This window comes from Fusarium falciforme, chromosome 12, assembly GCF_026873545.1.
Source record: "Fusarium falciforme chromosome 12, complete sequence".
Classification (NCBI taxonomy): domain Eukaryota; kingdom Fungi; phylum Ascomycota; class Sordariomycetes; order Hypocreales; family Nectriaceae; genus Fusarium; species Fusarium falciforme.
Window position 1 is genome coordinate 1,575,515 of NC_070555.1, and position 19,613 is coordinate 1,595,127.

General features: G+C 50.1%; 3 protein-coding genes and 1 pseudogene across 4 annotated transcripts, besides 1 other annotated feature; 2 read left to right on the top strand and 2 right to left on the bottom strand.

Moving 5' to 3' along the window:
* Positions 1-7: 7 nt before the first annotated feature.
* NCS54_01428200 (Hypothetical protein) lies at positions 8-1,800 on the top strand (the record flags this gene model as incomplete). The annotated part of the gene is made up of 6 exons (XM_053159438.1): positions 8-244; positions 313-421; positions 471-1,018; positions 1,074-1,267; positions 1,320-1,431; positions 1,480-1,800. 6 exons carry the CDS (start codon positions 8-10, stop codon positions 1,798-1,800), a joined length of 1,521 nt encoding a protein of 506 aa, XP_053015413.1.
* A 5,846-nt stretch (positions 1,801-7,646) lies between these two features.
* Positions 7,647-9,829, bottom strand: NCS54_01428300 (FAD-binding PCMH-type domain-containing protein; the record flags this gene model as incomplete). The annotated part of the gene is made up of 4 exons (XM_053159439.1): positions 7,647-8,744; positions 8,798-9,203; positions 9,263-9,635; positions 9,730-9,829. The coding sequence occupies 4 exons, from the start codon at positions 9,827-9,829 to the stop codon at positions 7,647-7,649; spliced, it is 1,977 nt and encodes a 658-aa protein (XP_053015414.1).
* A 1,715-nt stretch (positions 9,830-11,544) lies between these two features.
* On the top strand, positions 11,545-13,329 carry NCS54_01428400 (annotated as a pseudogene). The gene is made up of 6 exons: positions 11,545-11,632; positions 11,719-12,036; positions 12,118-12,143; positions 12,203-12,239; positions 12,298-12,754; positions 12,816-13,329.
* Positions 11,545-13,329: a sequence feature.
* A 4,128-nt stretch (positions 13,330-17,457) lies between these two features.
* Positions 17,458-18,918, bottom strand: NCS54_01428500 (HET domain-containing protein; the record flags this gene model as incomplete). The annotated part of the gene is made up of 1 exon (XM_053159440.1): positions 17,458-18,918. The coding sequence occupies one exon, from the start codon at positions 18,916-18,918 to the stop codon at positions 17,458-17,460; it is 1,461 nt and encodes a 486-aa protein (XP_053015415.1).
* Positions 18,919-19,613: the final 695 nt, after the last annotated feature.

Genomic DNA, 19,613 nt, shown 5'->3' on the forward strand with positions numbered 1-19,613 from the left:
GTTAAACATGCCTTCCCTGGAGGATCAGCAGAAGGACGTCTACGTCACCCACTCGTCGCACGGGTCCGAGAGCAGCGCGAGCAATGTCGACGGCGCGTGGAAGTTTCTCGACGACCATCGAGAGGTGGCGGCCAACAGCGAGCCCGTCGATATCGACCGCCTGAGGCGCAAGATCGATTGGCATATCGTGCCTCTGATGTTCTGCTGCTACACGATGCAGTTCCTCGACAAGGTCATCCTCAATGTCAGTACACACACCCCCCTGTCCATGGTGAGACGTGCATGTGCGTAATCTAACATTGCATTCTGCAGTATTCTGCCGTCATGGGAATGAACAAAGACCTTGGTCTCAAGGGCAACGAGTTCTCCAACGTCGCCACGTTCCTGTTTGTTGGACTGCTGTGCTTCGAGGTCCCCAACAGTGAGTGCCAAGTTCTTCCCAGAAGAGATAAGCGATTAACGAGATCAAGTATACTTCTTGCAGGTTCTTCCCGCTGCCAAGTGGCTTGGCGCCAATGTCATCCTATGGGGCGTCGCTACCGCCTGTGGTGCCGCCGCTCACAACTACACGACGCTCCTCGTGTCTCGAGTCTTTCTCGGTATCTTCGAGGCTACTATCGGTCCTTCCCTGATGCTCATTAGCAGCCAGTGGTACACCAAGTCTGAGCAGGCTCCTCGGTTCTCCTTCTGGTATCTCGGTCTGGGCCTGGGCCAGATCATCGGAGGTGCTGTGTCGTTTGGCTTCCAGCACATTGGTCCCGGTGCTTCTCTTGCTGGCTGGCGCATTATGTTTGTGACTCTAGGCTGCATCACTGTGCTCATCGGTCTCTGCACCTTCTTGCTTCTCCCCGACACGCCCATGAAGGCCAAGTGGTTGACGCCTGGTGAGAAGGTTGCTCTGCTTAAGCACGTCAGCGTGAACCAGACTGGTATCGAGAACCGCAAGTTCCGGCCCAAGGAGATCGTTGAGGCTCTCTGTGATCCTCAGCTCTATCTCATGCTCGTCTCTGTCGTCTTGGTAAGACAAATGCCTGCGCTGGGATCCTCTGCACCTTGCTGACATTTGATTTTAGCTCTCCGTTTCGAGCGGTGTTGTCACCACTTACTCTTCCACTCTGATCCGAAACCTGGGCTACAAACCCAAGAAGGCCGCTCTTATGAACATGCCTTCTGGTGTTGTCAGCATTTTCTTCACCCTTGGTGTCGGAATTGGAATCCGGAAGCAGTCTCACCGCTGGGCATGGATCATTGCCTGCATCATCCCTGCGTGAGTTACTCTGGGGAGGGGAACCTCTGAGCATCTGCTAACAATTTTCTAGCATCATCGGTGGTGCCTTGATGTCTTTCCTCCCTGCCACCAACAAGGCTGGCTGCCTCGTGGGCATCTACCTCGTCAACGCCGTCGTCGCTCCCCTGACCATCTTCTACAATGTAAGTTTTCCCAAGGTTCCAAGCGTTACTCTTACTAACGGCCAACAGTGGACTGCTGCCAACTTTGGTGGTGCCACCAAGCGAGCCTTTGCCGCCGCCATCGTCAGCGGTTCATTCTCTCTCGGAAACATCATCGGACCTCAGACGTTCCAGGCCAAGGATGCTCCCGACTTCCGCCCTGCCAAGCTTGCAGTCATGGGAACCCAGGCTGGCTGCGCCGTGACCACCTTCTCTCTATTCCTGTACTACGTCTGGGCCAACAAGAGACGCGACGACCGCAGCAAGGGTCTGGAGGATTCATACATGTCCCCCGAGGTCTGGTCGACCATGACCGATAAGGAGAACAAGTTCTTCCGGTACACTTATTAGATTACGCGTATCATAGATAGATCCTAGAATGGACCCTGAATGCAGTTTTACGTCCTTGAACGATACCCTCCTACAGTTTGCATTCGCGTCATTTTGTTCATGCACATGCCAGGCCAGTGTGATGTGCTGCACAGGGCAGATTGCGGCTTTTTAAAGAACCCTTGATGTGCCCATTTCGCTTCCACAGTGGGCTAATGGTCATTTTTCGTATCTCTCCCCCCGGTCGTAGGCTGAATCTGAAATCCTGGTGGGATCACAGAGCTGTGACCATGTTCACAGAGCAAGGATGGTGCTTGTAGCTTGAATGTCGCCTTTTCAAGGTTAGATAAACACCACAAAGGGTAATCATGTCGCATCCGATCCGATGGTTGAGGGTAGGAGTATCTCTTGGCTGTGGATGCAGACCTTGTCAGAGGTCTGTTATCTTGAGACTTTGGAGTTTGCCCAGAGTCACCAAGCCGGCAATCTTAGCGGACACGCTAGCAGTGAGATGGGCAGATCTCCCGTCGAGAATACCGAGCCTATTGGCAATGTGCCGACGGAGAAACTGTCGATCTACGCCGTGGCTTTACCATCCACAGGCTCGCCACTAACAAATAAAAGTCGTCGTCAACAACCCACCAGACAGGCTTTCCGAAAAAGGAGTCTAGTTCGGCTGCCCCGAGCGTGACTGAATGCCCCGAGCGTCACGGGCCGGCTCACCAAACGCGTCGGCCGCAGGATCTACAGGGTCCAGCCTTGATGAGTGGCGTGACGCTGGGAACAGGGAAGTAGATCCAAATGCCTCCGCTCCTCGCTTGCGCAAATCGCACGTTTTGATGGGGAGTACCCCAGGATATCGAGCAATGCCGCCTTTTATGGTTGAACGTCTGTTTCCACTTCAAAGGGGGGTTCAGGGGAGAGCGGGAGCGAGGCCAGGACCCGCAGGAGCTGAAGATTGTTAGACTGTTATCTGGGAACACTCGTATGATGGGATTTACGGTGATGGAAACATTCATATCAACAAACGCTGTCTTAGTGGCCGGGCTGAAAGACAATGACCAGCTGGGGTGGAGATGGTCTCATGGTTTGATCTTGGCAACATTGACTCAGAAGCCGGAAAACACTACCCAAAGGACTAGACTAACATCTCACTTTGTGTCCACGGATAAACAGCTGTATTAAACATTTTTGGGATTCAGGTTCGCTCGATGCCATGACCAACAGCACCTCGCTTGCAGGCCCCTTATATCCGTGGTCTACTATACAGCAGCTGACCTCTCTCGATTCTGTTTCTGCTTGATGCCTGGGACGCACCTGAAACTATCGGAAAGGCATAGACGAGGCAGGCCTAGGAAGAATTAGAGACTTGAAGGCACTCTTGAAGATGTTATGCAAATCGCACGTGTGGTTAAGGGTACAGGGCAATCTTTCCCCAGGCCTACCTAGTTGTGAGACTTCGGTCCTTCTTGACCCGCTGAGGAAAAATAGCCAAGGTTGTTAAAAGATGAAACGGCTCAAGCTTATCCAGCAGCTCAGTCTGAACAACCATGGGCTCAGTGAAGTCTATCGAACACGATTTTGATGTGAAAGGTTTGTCAATATTGACTCCCATGCTATAGAGAAGCACCTGCCATACATCGAATGGTGAGGATGGAGGCAGAGCTGAGGCTGAGATGTGCATGCGTTAGTGATGGAATCCTTGGTTCGCAGTAGGTATGAGGAAACACGATTGCAAAATTCCTGCTCAATTCTTTGGTATTATGAGACGAAACTCAAGCGGCACGTGTCCTACCACAGATCGCCGCTCTTGAGGCCTTTTCGCTCGCTGGCTTAGCTTCGGCTTAGCTATTCATCAGACCCCCTTAGCCCCCCATCGGCCCCCATCAGCTCTGATCACCCCTCTCTGGCTGAGCAGTAGCCCAGCGGTCGCTCTTGATCCTATTTCTGGGCCCTTAACCTCTGGGTCTCGTCACCCCCTTCAACTCGCACGAACGTCATGGCATCCCAACTAAGGTCAGCCTCGGATCCTTTTTTGGGACTGGGATCCTAGGTCTTGATCCTTAACGAAAGTCCCGGAACTTGACCGTAATTGAATCCTTCTGTGTCCGGAAGCAGTGCGCTGCAAGCAAAGGCTCCTCAAGCAAGTTAGAAACTTCCATCTGTAGAGCTTTGAGAATGTCCTTCGCATCTCTACGAGGACGCCATGGACGATCCGTGGAAGCCATAGGAGACTCAACTGCTGTTTTGAAGAGTATGAGGAGACCAATAGTGAAAGCTAGCTCGAGTAAAGAGGAGGGAAGAAGGACGATGAAAAGAAAAGAAAAGCCGCGGGAAGTTTTAGGTTCATATCTGCGCTCGGGGGGCTCGATACGTAAGCGAGCTAGGTACAAGAGGTGCGGCTAGTCATCCTTTACACACCAGAAGACTGCCTAGTGAAGCCGAGAGAACCCCTCCGCAGCAAAAGAGCAGCATCCTCACATTGGATTACATCCCACTCCTGCTCCTACTCCCGCCTTTAGATGCTGGTATCCTCGTACGAGAGGGAATCAGTGCGTCGGAGGGGTTTCCACAAAGCATGGCATCCTCATTGACAGTCAAACACCTCCCCAAGCCGCCACGGTCCACCCTTGTATATATTCCTCGAGATAAAGTGCCGATAGCTTCTTATGAACTCATCATTATTTAAGTCGACACCCTAATAAGAATATACTTAATGCACTCTACTAATCCAGCGAACCTTAGGAATCCATATGCAATGCAGACTGGCGGAAAACCTTTATCATCATATATAAAAGCCCAAGATAAGGTAGCTAGAGGCATACTATGGTTCAAGTGGCCAACTCTCACGAGCCAGAATGTCTTAATCTATCTAGTTAAAAAAAAGCTCCTCAGCATATATAAGAACCACTCTTAGCTGATCTAAAATTAGAGAAGGGCGTGTGAGGACTATAGATTTATAGGCTATCTGGAGCATCTGAGGGAAACTGTGGAAGATGTGGTTGTGTTTAAGGGGAGCGTGCTGATAATAGCAATAATCTCAGTCTATGTACTAAGCAATCCAAGAGGCTTCTTCTCGATGATTAGTGCCTTTCTCAATATATCCGCTAACTTGATAGAGGACTAGAGAGCGATGGAGACGATCTAATAATGGCCTGCGTCCACTTGATCTATTCTGTAAGTTGGGCTCCCGCGATATCGGGGATGGGGTCTATGAAAGTGGCCTTAACCACCCCACTAAAGATTATAGGGATAGTTTCTGAGTTATCTATTAAAGCAAATAGAGATAGAACAAAAGAGTTACTATACCTATACGAAACCGGTCCTGTCGCCCTTAAGTAAAGGCGTATCTAACATAGCCTTATCTCCCTGCTTCGCCGCCTCCGTTTCCTCTTCCCACCCCCTCTTGCACTTTGGGATACTCCTGCAATATGGCCACAGCCCCTAGCCACCTAGTTTGCATTAACAAGCACATATCATACCGCCAGACCCTAAGATAGTGCACATCTCTGGAACAACTCAGATGGAACTCTGGACTTCTTCGGCATGCCTGATTCAGCATTAGCTCTTAGTTGTCATGCAGGATGCAGTGCTTTGAGGAGATACTTTTTAGCATAGTGTTGCTTATATAGGTCCTTGCGAAAGAACGCTTTTCCGCACTCACTGTATGGAAACTCCGGCTTCCCGTAGTTGAGTCTGTATCGTCTAATGTATGGTGGTCAAGCATGTCCAAACAGCACAGCGAAGAGCAGGGACTGCTAAACCTGAGATGTTCCACTCGTAAGAAGACCTTAAGAAGTCAAAGATTATGCCTATAATGGCAGCACTAATAACGCAAGCTTATCTTGTCGCACTCCAAATAGTCACATTTATAAACAGGCTGACCGTTTAGAGCCTTGCTAAGCCTGTGGGTCTTATGAGTGAGTTGAGGGCCGGAGGTACCGTACCGGTTATGTTGTAGTTTCTCGGCCCGGTCTTTAAACGTGGGGTACTGTCGTTCGTACCAGTCAGGACCAAGCAGTAGGTGATCTTAGATGTTTTCTAAGTTAATTGAGTTAATGACGCGTGATCCACGGCTCTTGGATGAGACTCACCTGGGTCTGTGTATTCGGTGTCTGGAGCGGGGGCGGGGGCGCCTTTGGCCACGAGGGCGAAGAGGGATAAGGCTGAGGAGATGATGGTCAAGGAATGCATTTCAATTCTTGTTCGAAGAGTGTTGTCTTTGATGGAGAAATAGTAACACCCTGTTGTGGATGAAATCCCTTCAAGTCTTATGTACATGGAGGCAGCGTAGTTCCCTTACTACGTCGCCGTAAAGCCTCCCTCCGCGCCAAGTTTCAGATTCAATCGTGCCAAGCCCCATCAAACCGACCAATCACGGACTTGTCCGTTCCGTCGAGATGGTCACCGAAGCTGACATGAAACCCGGTAGCTTGCATACTGAGATGGGCGCCGACGATGTTCACAGCCTGCATTTCTCCACTCGGAACAATTCAGGGTTTAGCAGACATAACGATTGGCCTGAATGCACAGTTGTCCCTGAGAAGCTGGAGAAAACGCCGAAGAGGCCCTGTTTCTTCGCCGTAGAAGACCCGAATAGCGCATCAAACACGGCAAAGCCGATGGCATTCTTGATTGTGCCTTGCGCATCATGCATGTAACCAGGCCAGGAGGGACCTCAATGGAACATCGATCAAGAAAGCCCCGGTATATCTCAATTACCCGCTGTGGCCACCAAGAGGACCGACTCTCTCCTGCAACTTTAACGCACCCGTGTGATCAAAGCCTTCTATTTTTGCACGTACCCGCGAGTAATCTCAATTTAGCCCCCCTCATTCACCTTGAGGCATGTATCGCTCCTCGAGGTAAATGCGACGCTTCTATAAGTCAATAGGCCCGCCACTCATGGTCTTTATCGCCATCTAGTGCTCCTCTTCTATTTGAGACAGTACTGCCTGTATGATTAATGACCATGCCGTTTTGGTTTAATCGTCCTTCCAATAACGCTCGTCATGTAGTAACAGTGCCAACTTCTCAGAACAATCTGGCTGTAGTGATTGATACTACAAATGTGCGAAACCAGAGGCTGATGAGGATGTGGCTGCAAGAGAGAGGTTCTTTCAAGGCGCCTTCAGAGCCCGAATGGGATGACCGAGTCTTTGACCATGGTGTTGGGTATGAGTGTCCCGTAGAAACAGGACGCGACATAGTTACAAAGGAGGTTTGGGCATTTCATCTGTACCGGTTGACTATACGCTAACCTTATAAAGAATGGCATTTAAAGGTGTTATTTCATATTATCCCTTCACATAACTGTATTTCTTAAACTCATGCGCTTGACTAATGCGCGTCGATCAAGTGATGAGCCTACCCTATATCTCTCAGCTAATTGATTTCGGGATACCACACATAGAAGTTACCCCTTCAAAGCAGACCACAAGAGAAAATCATATCTTTATTTGTGATGAAATAGCTGATGTCCTTTTGTCGGTATTGACGGAGACAGCTTCCAATCCTAGTGTTCTTAGACAAACGATTTTGAAGTTGAACAATGTCTCGTGGTATTCCTTCGCAAAAATTCAGCTCAAGGCAGATTTCGATCACGAATCCAGCCCGTTTGCCTAGTTCTATGGGTTGCGGAAGATTTCCGATCTTCTTGAGGCCCCAGGCGTGCTTTGACCTTCAGTGGACACTGCGAGTAGCATAGACTAGGTATTTGTCCATGTTCCCATTTTTGGGAGTTTCACTGTGTCACAACATACACGTCGCATGTTGGTAGATAAGACAATCTACCTATATCCCTATGTATTTACAATGTTATTCTTCTAATATCTACAAGGTAGCCGTGCGTAGAAAGTAACCGCTGCTTAGTTCTTACGGCAGAGACGGCCAGTCTGCTTCGTCACATAGCTTTCCTGGCCGGTAATGTACCAGCCCTCGCTACCCACAGCAGTAGGCGCCCAGAATACATCCTTGGGGTCAACCTTTTTCTTAATCTTCAACAGACGCTCGTAGTTATCTCCAAAGAAGGACTGGGAGAACTCGGGGTCCATGACGTCGCCCTCGTTGAGGTAGCCGCCGGCGCCGGGGCTGACGTCCTTGAGGCGCTGGACGAGATCGCCGGTGAGCTTCTTGTGAATGGCAGCCACGTCGGACTCGGACGTGTCTTCGGTCCAGGTGAGTCCGATGATGTTGAACATCATAACGTCACGCCAGGCCGGATTGACGGAGCTCGCGGCCGTGTTATCGGGCTCATCCGCATTGATGTTATAGTGAACCAGGAAAGCGCCATCCTCAACGATGGAGCGAACTGTCTGGATAGTCTTGTTCAAGAGCTCCTCGTCTTCCCAGTTTTTGCGAGGCAAGAGGCGCGATCCAGTTCGGGCATAAGGGCTACCGACTCTGGAGACTGGGAAGTGACGAGTCCAAGCCTGGTACAAGCTGTCATGCTCGAAGAACTGGAGCTGGGGATCAACACCGAGGGCAGTCCATTCGTCAATCAGAGGCTGTACAAGCTTCTTGAAATCAGTGAGTTTCATTCCGGGGACCATGAAAGGCAAGCCTCGCCAGGCATAGCCACCTCCGGTAAGTCCAGACATTCGGCAGTAACCGTAGGACTTGGCAGCGGAGAACTCAGGGTAGCGTCGCCAGTAGGCTTCGATGGCCTTCCAGAAGGTATCGTCCGTAATGTTCATGGCCGTCGTGGTGGTATCCCACGTCATGCCGGAGAAGACTGTCTTCTCGTGGACCTTGACCGTCATCGAGGTGACAACACCCCAAGTAGCTGGGCCGCCGCCACGAAGAGCCCAGAAAAGATCTTTATTCTGAGTCTCATCCGCAGTGATGAAGCGGCCGTCGGGAGTGACGATGTCGACGCTGAGAATCTGGTCGGAACCGAGGCCGTGAATGGGCGTCACAGGAGAGTGACCTCCTCCGGCAGCATAGCCACCAGCGACACCAACAGTCTGGGAAATCACAAGTTAGTCTTAATTCTGAGAAAACAGCCTTCCCAACTTACACGACACTCGCCACCAACAGCGGTGTAGCCCTCGCGCTCAGCAGCCTCGTAAAGCTCGTGTACCACGACGCCGGCCCCGACCTTGAAGGCCGGCCCCTTGTAGCGGCCTCCAGCGGACTTGTAATTCTTAATAACTTCAATGTCATTAAGATGATGCGTCCAGAGTGACAGAGCGCCCTCTCCGGTGTTCTTGCCCAGGAAGTCATGACCAGTGTTGCGGACAACGAGACGCAGGTTCGAGTTGCGAGCAAAGTTAATGGCCAGCTGGATTTGGGCCACGTTGGTGATGTTGAGCGAGTACGATGGGAATCCTCCCAGCGTGCAGTTCTTGCCGAGAGCAGCGCCTTGGGGCTCACATGTGGCACCCTCGAAGAGAGGGGACATGACCGAGGAGGGATCCACGACGCTGTTGCAAAGTGTCAACAGAGTATGAGGCTACTGAGGGAATACGGGAATGAAGCTCACTGTGTGTCGGATTTGTTCCAGTTGTCGATGAGGAATTGACACTTGGTCTCGTCATAATGCTCGCCATCGTAGCAGGCAGAACCCAGGGGCACCGTCTTGATCAACGCGCCACCGCTGAGAATGTCCAAGACATTCCAGGCGATGTGGCTGGGATAGAAGGCATCGCCAGGCAACGCCCTGCACTTCTGAGAACTACCGACGGATCGCTTCTCCGACTTGGAGTCGTCGTCAAAGTAGAACAGCGAGACATTACTCAATTTGAGGTCCGTGAGATTGGTGAGTACATCCTCAGTCAACTGGATGCTTTCAAAGCCCGTGTGGGAATCACCCGAAGGAGCATCGGCTGCTGGAGCGACATTGGACTTATCGGCGGCTGGCCATGGGATAATTTGATTAGCAAAATAAGCTCTCGCATAGCAAAGCTAATTCTCCACGAAGAATGTCGTAGAAGAAGTAGTGTGACGTACCGACAGTCTTGCCATCGACGGTAATGGTTTGGGCGTTGGAAGAGGACAGGAGGAGGGATAGAGCCACCGAAGCCAACCAACTGGACCACTGGATGAACATTATGAGAGACGCTGATCTTCTGCAGAACAACGATGCTATCGCGAAAAATGAATTGACGTTGCAGATAAAACTACTTATACGCAACCTCTCATTCGACGACCCGACACCGGCGGAGTGGTAGGATCCTATTCCTGGGAACCATGTGGGCCACACGAGGAGTTCGAAATTGCCGTCCAGGATTCCAGGTTGTTCGTCTAGGCGAGTTTACCGGTTTGCTGAGATGCCATATCTGTATATTTTATTGCCGATCAGCGGGGTAAGACGCTGAAGAATCGACAGGGCTCACTTCTGCGCTCGGGCGAGTCCCCCTTTTGCGCATTCGTTCATCTATCGATGCGTCCTTCAATTTCCGTTCACGCAGGGTCTTGGAGTTGGAGCTGTGGTTCGCGTCGCGGTGTGCAGTGTCATCCAACGAGTTTCGCCGCAGCCGTGAGAAGCTATGAAGTATACCTATTGAACTCCCCAAACACAAAAGGTATCCTCTTACGGGGATGAAATACATACGAAGAGGGGTTTCACAGTTTCTGGGCCACGGTACAAGGTCAGACGCCTCAGTTGTCAATGACAAATCGACGACTGGACGTGGCGGATATCATTATCAAGGAAGGCCCCGACCGCTCCTTTGTCTACATAGTACGGAGTAAATCTAGGCGCGACATTGCCTCGCGCAGACAAATAATGCCGCAAACCAGCAGGAGCATTTCCCTCCCAGGTTTCTGTCGTCCCAAATTCCCAGCCCGTGGCTCCGGGTTGTCTGGGTATGGTTTGCCGCGTGTGTTTCCCTGTCAGGGTGCCGTCGTTACTAGCGTAGGACTCGGGGAACCAAGGTTTCTCCACCAAGTAAGCGTCTGAGGGATACAGGTCTCAGGGGTTGGAATCGTTAAAAAGTGCCCGGTTTTCTTCTCCATCAGCTTGCGTGTTAGGTAGCTAATAGGCCAATAGGAATTTTCGGAAGGACATGATTTGCTCAGTTGTTAGCAGGGACTTTGACGATCAGTGGCAAGAAAAGAAGGATACAAAGCTATCCTGCAAAAAGGCCCAGCAAAATAGGTATAGGTACGTAGACGTTAGTGTTGGAATAACATTTCCAACCCTTGAGACCTGTACGTGAATAGTCATTGGGCTCGCTAACTCGGGACCTGTTCGCCTGACGAGAGCCTTGACCAACGGGAATCATCCCTGGAGTCGGTTGGGGATGAACCCTGGACGTCAAATGCCCAAACTTTGACGATCTGCTGAAGATCTTTCCGTTCGTCGGGGAACTGGTTCTGCCGTGACTAGGGAGAAGACTAGCATGGGTTGGAAACGAGACGTATTGCACTAAGTCCACTCATGCGAAGTGTGCCAACGGGATAAGGCACGGAGTAAGCATAGGCGATGTTGAGAGAAGGGAGGCAGCTAGACACTGTAAGCACACTAAGGGTCTGGGTGGTTGACCTTCCTGATGGGTCTCTAAAATTGTTGGCATGAGGCTAGAGGTGAGTCAATCGACATTAGAGAGCGACCTAAGCCGGTGATTCGACCCAATCGACGAGTTAATCAGGGAAGACAATAAGACACAAGATCGAAATCGTGCTCCGGCAAGGCTCTCTCTGTCACCTTGATCGGCTTCGGGCCCATGAGCGGTCCAAGCTTCTGATCAGCAAACTGTAGGCTCTCGCGCCATCGTCAAATGCAGATGCCAGCTGAGGATTGCGCTGATCCCTTCCTTCAGGATCCCAAGTGTCGCAACCCTCGTCGAGGGTGAATGCTACAGTCCTGCAACCTGCGAACGGTTCTCTGCAGGGTTGCCTCGTCTAGACAGTAAGTTAGTAAAGTGGGTTTGATACATGTAAGGGGCATGCAGCTGGACATCTCGAGCACACAATCTGACATTTTTCTTTGTTAAGATCGCTCGAACCCCTTCCCCGGACGATGGATCTTCCATCCTGCGATCGTCTCACCTGATACTGAAGGGAACGACTTGGAAATCGAACGACCTCTGACGACTCTATCTTTGTATGCGCAAATGCGATCTAGATGGATGGATGGCTCGACTCTTGAGCTGAGGGGCGCTGGACCCGGACCGTACCCAGATGTTGCCAAGATTCCTACACCGTCGCTGCAGCGGACGGGACTGTTCATCATCTTTTTCTTCCCTGCCATGTCGACGGTGATTTTCGCCCTCCGGGCTTACACTCGCATCACGATGCGTACTCTGGGCTTAGGTGCGTCTTCGATCTTATCAGGAGACGAGGATTGTTTCTGTCAACTATTCGAACGTTCTTTATGCTGACTTTCTACTCAAGATGATTGGCTTTGCGGTGGAGCACTGGTAAGAGGCTACACGAGTGCTATCAATGAGTTTTCGTTGTGCTAATTCACTTGGCCTAGGTCTCCTCGATCTTGGTGTCGTCGACTTTGTTCATGTGTATGTCCTCGTCCTTCTGTACAATATACCCATCCGCTTACAACGTATGCGCAATTAGTTTTCAAGCTCAACTACTACGGCTGGGAGGACGACAAGGTCCCAGATTTCGACCCCAGTGCAGGTCTTTGGTGGAATTTCGTCGAGCAACTATGCTATAATCCCGTCCTCGCGCTCGTCAAATGCTCGATCCTAGTCTTCCTCCTACGTCTGCAAGGACACGACAAGACCATCTTCAGGGTCATCTGGGGGCTGATTATTGCCACGGTCCTTCACGCGATTGCCATCTTTTTCGGTGCCCTGTTCCAGTGTGTGCCGATAGAGACAAACTGGCACCCCGAGCTGAGAAAAGACCCCGATACCAGATGCATCGACAACAGCTTCCACATCATTCAGTCATCGTTGACAATTCTGATGGACGTAATGGTTCTGGCGTTGCCGTTCTGGATTTTCTTGGGCCTTCGAATGCCGCGCGGAGTAAAGGTGGCGGTACTGGGCATTTTCGCCATTGGCGCTTTGTAAGCGGATAGAAATCACCTCTGACTTGATATCACGATACTAATCACTATGTTGACGCAGTGTCCCAATCGTCGCCATCATCCGACTCGTCAACATCTACAGGCTACTATACTTGAACGAAAAGGCCCGACACCACAACATCGCCTACGTTTGGACAGCCGTCGAGGTTAATCTTGCTATTATATCCTGCTCCATGCCCGCCCTCCGACCGCTCTTTAGTCGCTGGTACCCTAAGCTCTTTGGCAACAACTCGGACAAGTCGAGCGAGAAACATTACGGTAGCAGCTGGATGGCATTCTCCAACGCCAATTCGAAACCGTCACGGATTGGGAACCGCGAGGGCCATTCGGCGGGCTTCATGCTCAACGATCTGCACCCGTCGCGGAAGCACGCACATACTGAGATTCGCGGCGTATCCCCGACCGGATCTGAGGAGGAGATTATGACATATGATGGTATCTTGCGGACCACTAATGTCAATGTTGTTTATGAAGATGCGAAGCGAAGCGAGGTTGGCTCCAGCGTATCGAATGAGACATACCCCGAACGCGTGGAGGCAAGGAATGTGGCATAATTTCGCGATAATGGAGTTTTGGATGAGAGGATAGATAATCACCACCTATGTTCTACGGATGAGCAATTAATCAACGCCCACCTATACCTTCTTGCATCTGATGTCGTTGCAGGGATGTGCCTCAATAAGTCAATAGAGACAGGTGTAATTCATCTCTTTCATCCCAACGCCATCTGGGAACTGACCGAGCTCCTCGACAGGCTGGCTCGCTTCATTATAAGACATGCAGTACCAGCAAGCAGTATCGCCTCAAGGAGTCAATATCGTTCAATGCCGCCAAGTTGATAGAATAGTCCCAGAGACTTGCACTTTAGCCTGCGAATTCGGGAATGCGTTGCGGGAAAACTTGTCGGCGATCTAGATAGCTTGACCCTAACTACTTACAGTAAGTCGCTAAGGAAAATGAAACTTTCGTTAGTTATTGGTTGTTATTGATAAATCGGTTAATGGGAGGAGAAGTCGACTCTTTATTTATGTTGTTCACTCGTCAGCGGGAAAAATAATGATCCGAGTTGACGGGTTTAAAAGTGATGGAATTACGGAAAACAGGAATCAATCGTCCTCAAAGTGAGACCCAATGGTGTTCCAGCTAGTGTCTTCATGTCTGTATTTGTATGTGGATGTGAGATTATTGTTATTTACCCCGACTGCCTTCGTGACCTGCCTCTTCCCTGACACCATCACGCTGCTATCTCCGTGCCCGACTTGATATTTTTTCGAGAATTAGATAGTCAAAAAGATGTAGACGCAGCAGAGAGTGAGCCAGGCAAGTAGCAGTAGCGCAACTGCGGCGAAAACCACAGCGATCGATGACAGAGCAATGCTGGACGACAAGTTCTGGAATTGACTGTCGCCATGCATTTTGTCGGTCGCCAGCCCTACCTGCATGGCTGAGAGGATGACAGTCAAATAAATAAAAACAGCAAAGATCCAGCTGAAGTTTCTTTGAAAGAAGGCGGTGCGCCACGTCGAGCTGGACATAAAACCATGAACAAAATTGTGTAGTGATAAAGTGGATGGGTTGAAACTGTAGACGGTATTGAGGCGCGACAGGCGCAACTCGCCATATTGGTGGCGCTTGTCGACCCTTTGCATCGTGTCCGAGTCGGTACGATCGAGAAAGCCGCATAGAAAAGTGCTCCATGCTTCCCAATTAATATCAGCTGGAATGATGCCTGTCTCTTGTGCAATGCGAAAGTCGCTTTTATAGCCGACTAGCCAGGCGTACGACAGGAGCAGGCCGCACGCGCTTTTGTGAAGGTCTTGATTTTGGCAGAGCTCCTGGGACCAGTATTCATACCTAGTCAAAAAGAGACTCAGGAACCGGCTTAATGAATCTTCGTGCTTCAATCAGTTTGCCAATAGCCTCGCACTTCCTACAGCGCTGATGGTACACTTTTGCGTTATATTTCTTGCATCCCTTGCCGGGGTAGGTTCGGATGGTGACGGCGATTCGTTTGCTATTCCACGTGCACGCAGTGGAGGTGCATTTGCCGTTGACGCACTTGAATCGGCCCATGATTGTCGTGTCGTAGTACTCCTTGGAGTCTTCATCAATGTGGTGAAATTGATGGCGTTGTCCCGTGGACTCGTCCAACTGTTGTAACCGTTGCAGTACAGTCCCGTGCAAGGATGAGTACATGGACGATGTTGGGGGATTCGCCACTATGGAGAGTGGTTGAGTTGTTGCTTGGTTCTATTTACCGTGTCATTCGATGCGATGTGCGATGCGTTGTGTGATGTGCTGTGCAGTGCGAAGATGGTAAATTGTGTTGTGGGAAGATCAAACTTGAGCAGGTTGCCGAGATGGCAGAGGTTAAATACATGACGGACGGGAAGTGGGAGAAGACCATATTGAACAGGCAGGTAGGGACAAAGGAGGCTGATTGCTCTCCCATGAAGCATTCCTTGCTTCCACCTCTTTATAAAGCTTATCAGTGAATCAATGGTGTAAGATCCTATGATATCAGTGTGCGGCCAGCCGCGTGGCCAAGAGTTGCAACAAGGAGCTGGCAGCGTATTGAAACCTCTCTGGGGGCAGCTTCAAAGAGACAGTATGAACATGATGGGTGATACGTCGGAAACCCACTTGATCAGTATCATGAGAGCAGGGAACAGGAAATGGTGAGGCTGACTAGTCTTTAGGGCCTCGGCAACGTGCATATGGCATGTCAAGCTACCGAGCAAGCGCAACAGGGAGGATAAGGAATAGGCAAAATATCACAAAGAAATAGAGTATCAAAGGGATAAATAGCTGCATTCTCCGTGGATGCCTAAATGACGTCCAGCGAGTTTCTCTCCCCGATGCGACCCGCTGCAGCCCGCCCTGCAGGATACAGCCAACAGACATGAGAGAAGTGAGACGCATTAAGAGAAGGGATATGAGGTACCGTCTTGATTCACCATTCACAAACCTTGATTGCCTCGTCATTGGAGTGTCGTTTTCCCCATTGTTGATATCTGTCAAACCCACGGGCCACAACACCACGTCGATGTCCATCTCCCACTGTAAATGGATCACGGTCCACCTCACGGCAAGGAATAATATCTGCTGCGCGTATCTTGGCTCACGGGTTGTTTACTGTTCCATGTGGTTTGGTTCAAGATGGCCTGTACGAATCCATCAACTATATATAGCGACATCCGAATGGCCGTCATTGGCAAAGGGGGTTACATTAAGACCACCTTGGTTCCGCTGGCAGTCGATATTCGGGTCATCTCCCTGCTTCCCCAAGAAATACCCCTCACAAGTGCCGAGCAACGTGCAGGTAAGAAAAGCCCCTTGGCTCGTGTCACCAAATCTGTCCGACTGCCGTTAAGCCATGTTGAGATTAACACCAACCTCAGCCGCAAGCCACAAACAAGGACCGACCTTCTTCCAATGTCCAACCAAACGCTCGAACGCCCTCCACGCGAAATTTGCCGCGCCATCCCATGCACTAGACTGGGATTTTGTATACCATCTCAATCTCTAGGCTAGTATAGCATATACCATCCCAAAATCTGACCTAATATTTCGCACACCATCTCAAATTCTGACCTGGGATATCATATACCATCCCAAAAAATTTATTAGTATATTACGAGGCTCAGCCCAAGCTCAGCCCAACTCAGTGCAAGCTCAGCGGCAGCTCAGCTTAGAGCAGGAGGAGCTCAGCTCTAAACTCGGAAATGGATTTTAGTACGCTTGAGTTTCGTCTCCGAGTATTCTGGGTATTTCTCTCTAGCCGGCTTCATTTGAGTCGCGAGAGGTCAAGGCGACTGCAGATGCTGGGTTGAGGCCCAGCTAGAAGACAGTTGCCAACGAAGACATGGACATTTGTTTCAGGACCAAGAAAACATAGCAAGGCTAGGCTGAGAGTTAGTTAGGTGACTAGTCTCTTCCATTTAATTCCCCAATTGAGACAAAACTGGTGCTTACAACGCCAAAAACAACAATACGTCGACGCCATCTCAACGACACCATGACCAAGCTTCACAACCCCAAAAAGAAAACATCACCACGCCTCAAACGAAGCAGTTAATGCGTAATCTGGGAATCGAACCCAGGGCTCCCCGACGCTGCTCGAATGGCAACGGAGAATTTTACCACTAAACCAATTACGCCGTTGTCGAGATGTGGTGATCCATCTCGGTAGTGGATTGTTGGTGGAGCGAGTTTCAAAATCGGCTTAGTTGTGCTGCATCCAGAGTAAGACACGGGCTCTGGCCCGTTCCTGCTAGTTCAAAATCACAGTTTGGGCAAGTATGAGCGTGCAATGAATGTTGGGTCGTAAAGTAAATTCACTCGTTCTATCAATGTCCCTATATCCCCATTCAACAAAGGTCAATGATGCGTAATCTTTCCAAGCCGTTTCTCATCCGACCAAGAATCTCGTCAAAATGTATGTCCTTCGCGTCCCACACATCATGGTTAATATTCTCGGCCTCACTCAACACCATGAATCCCTCATTACATGGCCTAAGAATCAAAGGCCACTTCGAACCCATAAGCATCCAGAGCTCGTCTCCTTGCCGCGCAGAAGTTCTAGTTCTAACTGTATGGTCACGAATTGTCACGAAGATTGACTCACGACCAGCGGGGTTCCCGCTCAACCGAGGTCGTCCTAAGGTATCTATATGCAGGCCTCAGACTCGTAGGAAGACATTATTGGCGTCAGTAGAAGGATGGATAACAGATGAGCCGATAGCATCATGCTGGAATTGTTTATCCTGCCCTGGAAGCCGTGCAAAGTGGCCATCCTCCAAAATCATAGTTGACGCCCAATCTGGCACCCAAGACGGTAACACGCCCGGCCTTACTATGATTGTTCTGACGGCGAATGCCAGCATCTCCAAATGTTGGTCAAACTCGAGAATTTTCTTAGCCGTATGTATAATGGTAGCACGGAGGGTGTTGGACTTCCTATAATCTGTTTCAATACCATATCCGGGATGTGCGAGTCCTAGGAAGGCGAAGATGCGATCTCTAGGATCAGAGCTTCTGCAATGTCGAGATCCGGCCAATACCTTCTTAAGGTCTTCGTCACCCCTCCATGTCTCCTTGGAGTCCAGTAGCAACTGTACGGCTTCAAGCGAGTCTCTGGCACGCTCGTTTCTCGCGCAAATCTCCAGCACGAGATCTCGATCTATCTTCGGCACTCTGGTTTTCTTTGACCTTTCTGCTTCCAGCACGAGAAAGCCAATAATTCCAAAAGCTGACAAAGTCCGACAGAGTAACAAGAGAAACGAAGTGTGTGTAGAGAAAATAGTGCTGCCGTGGTACATGAAGGTAGCGCTGGGTGAGCATATGAACTCTTGGTGTATCCAGGCGCGCCTCCACCATGGGCACTGGAAAAGCTCATAGAAGGAATACCAGCCTTCAAAAAAGTTATAATTTGAGATGTTTTCTTGCAAGATACACCAGAACTTGTCGCGCCGAGCTTGGAATGTGCCTGGCAGTTGGTAGGCTTCGGCAAGCTCCCTCAACCAATCCATACCGTTGGAACCAGTCTCATATGAGTCGGCCGTCGAAAGAGAGATGAAGGTTCCTCGACAGTTGGTATAAATATCCCGCATGAGCCCGACCTGGTGCGATCGTTCAGCGTCGTTCCGCTGATTGATGCATATTTGATCGACCCAGAGGACGCATTCTTCTTGTGGATACTTGTGCTTCCACAGCGATAGAGTCTGCTCCAGGGCATGTTGCAAGTTGGCGAATGCATTGAACTTGATACCTTGCAAGAGAACGGGCTCTGCCTTCAATGGATCCCCTGCACAGTAGGACAGGGTATGGTAACTTCCGCTGGCTTCCCGAAGACTTGACTGTGGGAGGAACTCGCACTGAATCAGGTCGCAGTGCTCATCTTTGAAGACATGGATCAATCTGATGTCTTGCTCTGTCGATTCCAAGTCGCTGTAGGAATATAATTTGTAGAAAGATTCGTTTTCCGGAGTCGCGAATATTCCTTGAGAGGGTGGTGGATTGCTGCTCAGTTTTTTGACACTCGCTGAGCCCTTAGCAAGTAACGGCTGGAGGGGTCTTCTGTCACGAGAAGTCTCGCCGAGGCCACCGTCTGTGTCAAGTGAGGTGACTCTCTGGTCCGACATGACGATAGGTGTAGATATTTGAACTGAGTTTCGATGGGCAGGTGGAGGGTGTTTGAAATGGGTCAAGTCGGGCTGCTGGGCTACGAGGTTGAAGACTTTGAACTACTGGCCACGTCACACCTGCACATTTAATTATCACTGGGTGAACAGTTATTGGTAGGATGTACGGGCCGCAAGGCAGACAGGGGGGCTGAGCTACTGTCACCCTGTCTACAGTGCGCCTTTTTCGAACGAGGGGCAGGCAAACCATCACGGTTGAAAAACAATGATTACTTTGGGCCTAGACAGACTAATGCCAAAGCATTGCATTGCTCAAATCGAACCAACACCACTTCAGCTTTTACTGATCTAATACAGCAGGCAGTCTGTGGAAAACGCCACACTCATGACAATGGACCGCCCGCCTTCTTGATAAAGAGTGGTTTGCACGCCTCAGTGACGTGCCAGTACTTGTGAACGGCCCTATCTCTTTCCTTGGGGCTCATGGTGTGGAAGTAACCGTCGTCCCAAACGTTGGGGTCAAACTCCTTGCCCTCGAAGTTGCCCTATAAACTCCGATGCTAACTCTAAGAACTAATCCCTCTAAAACCTATAATACTAATAACCCTTATTTCCTAATATTATACCTATAGCTATATAGCTATATAGCTAGATCCTAGCTAGCTATAGTAAGACTTCTTTAATCCTTTTATTTA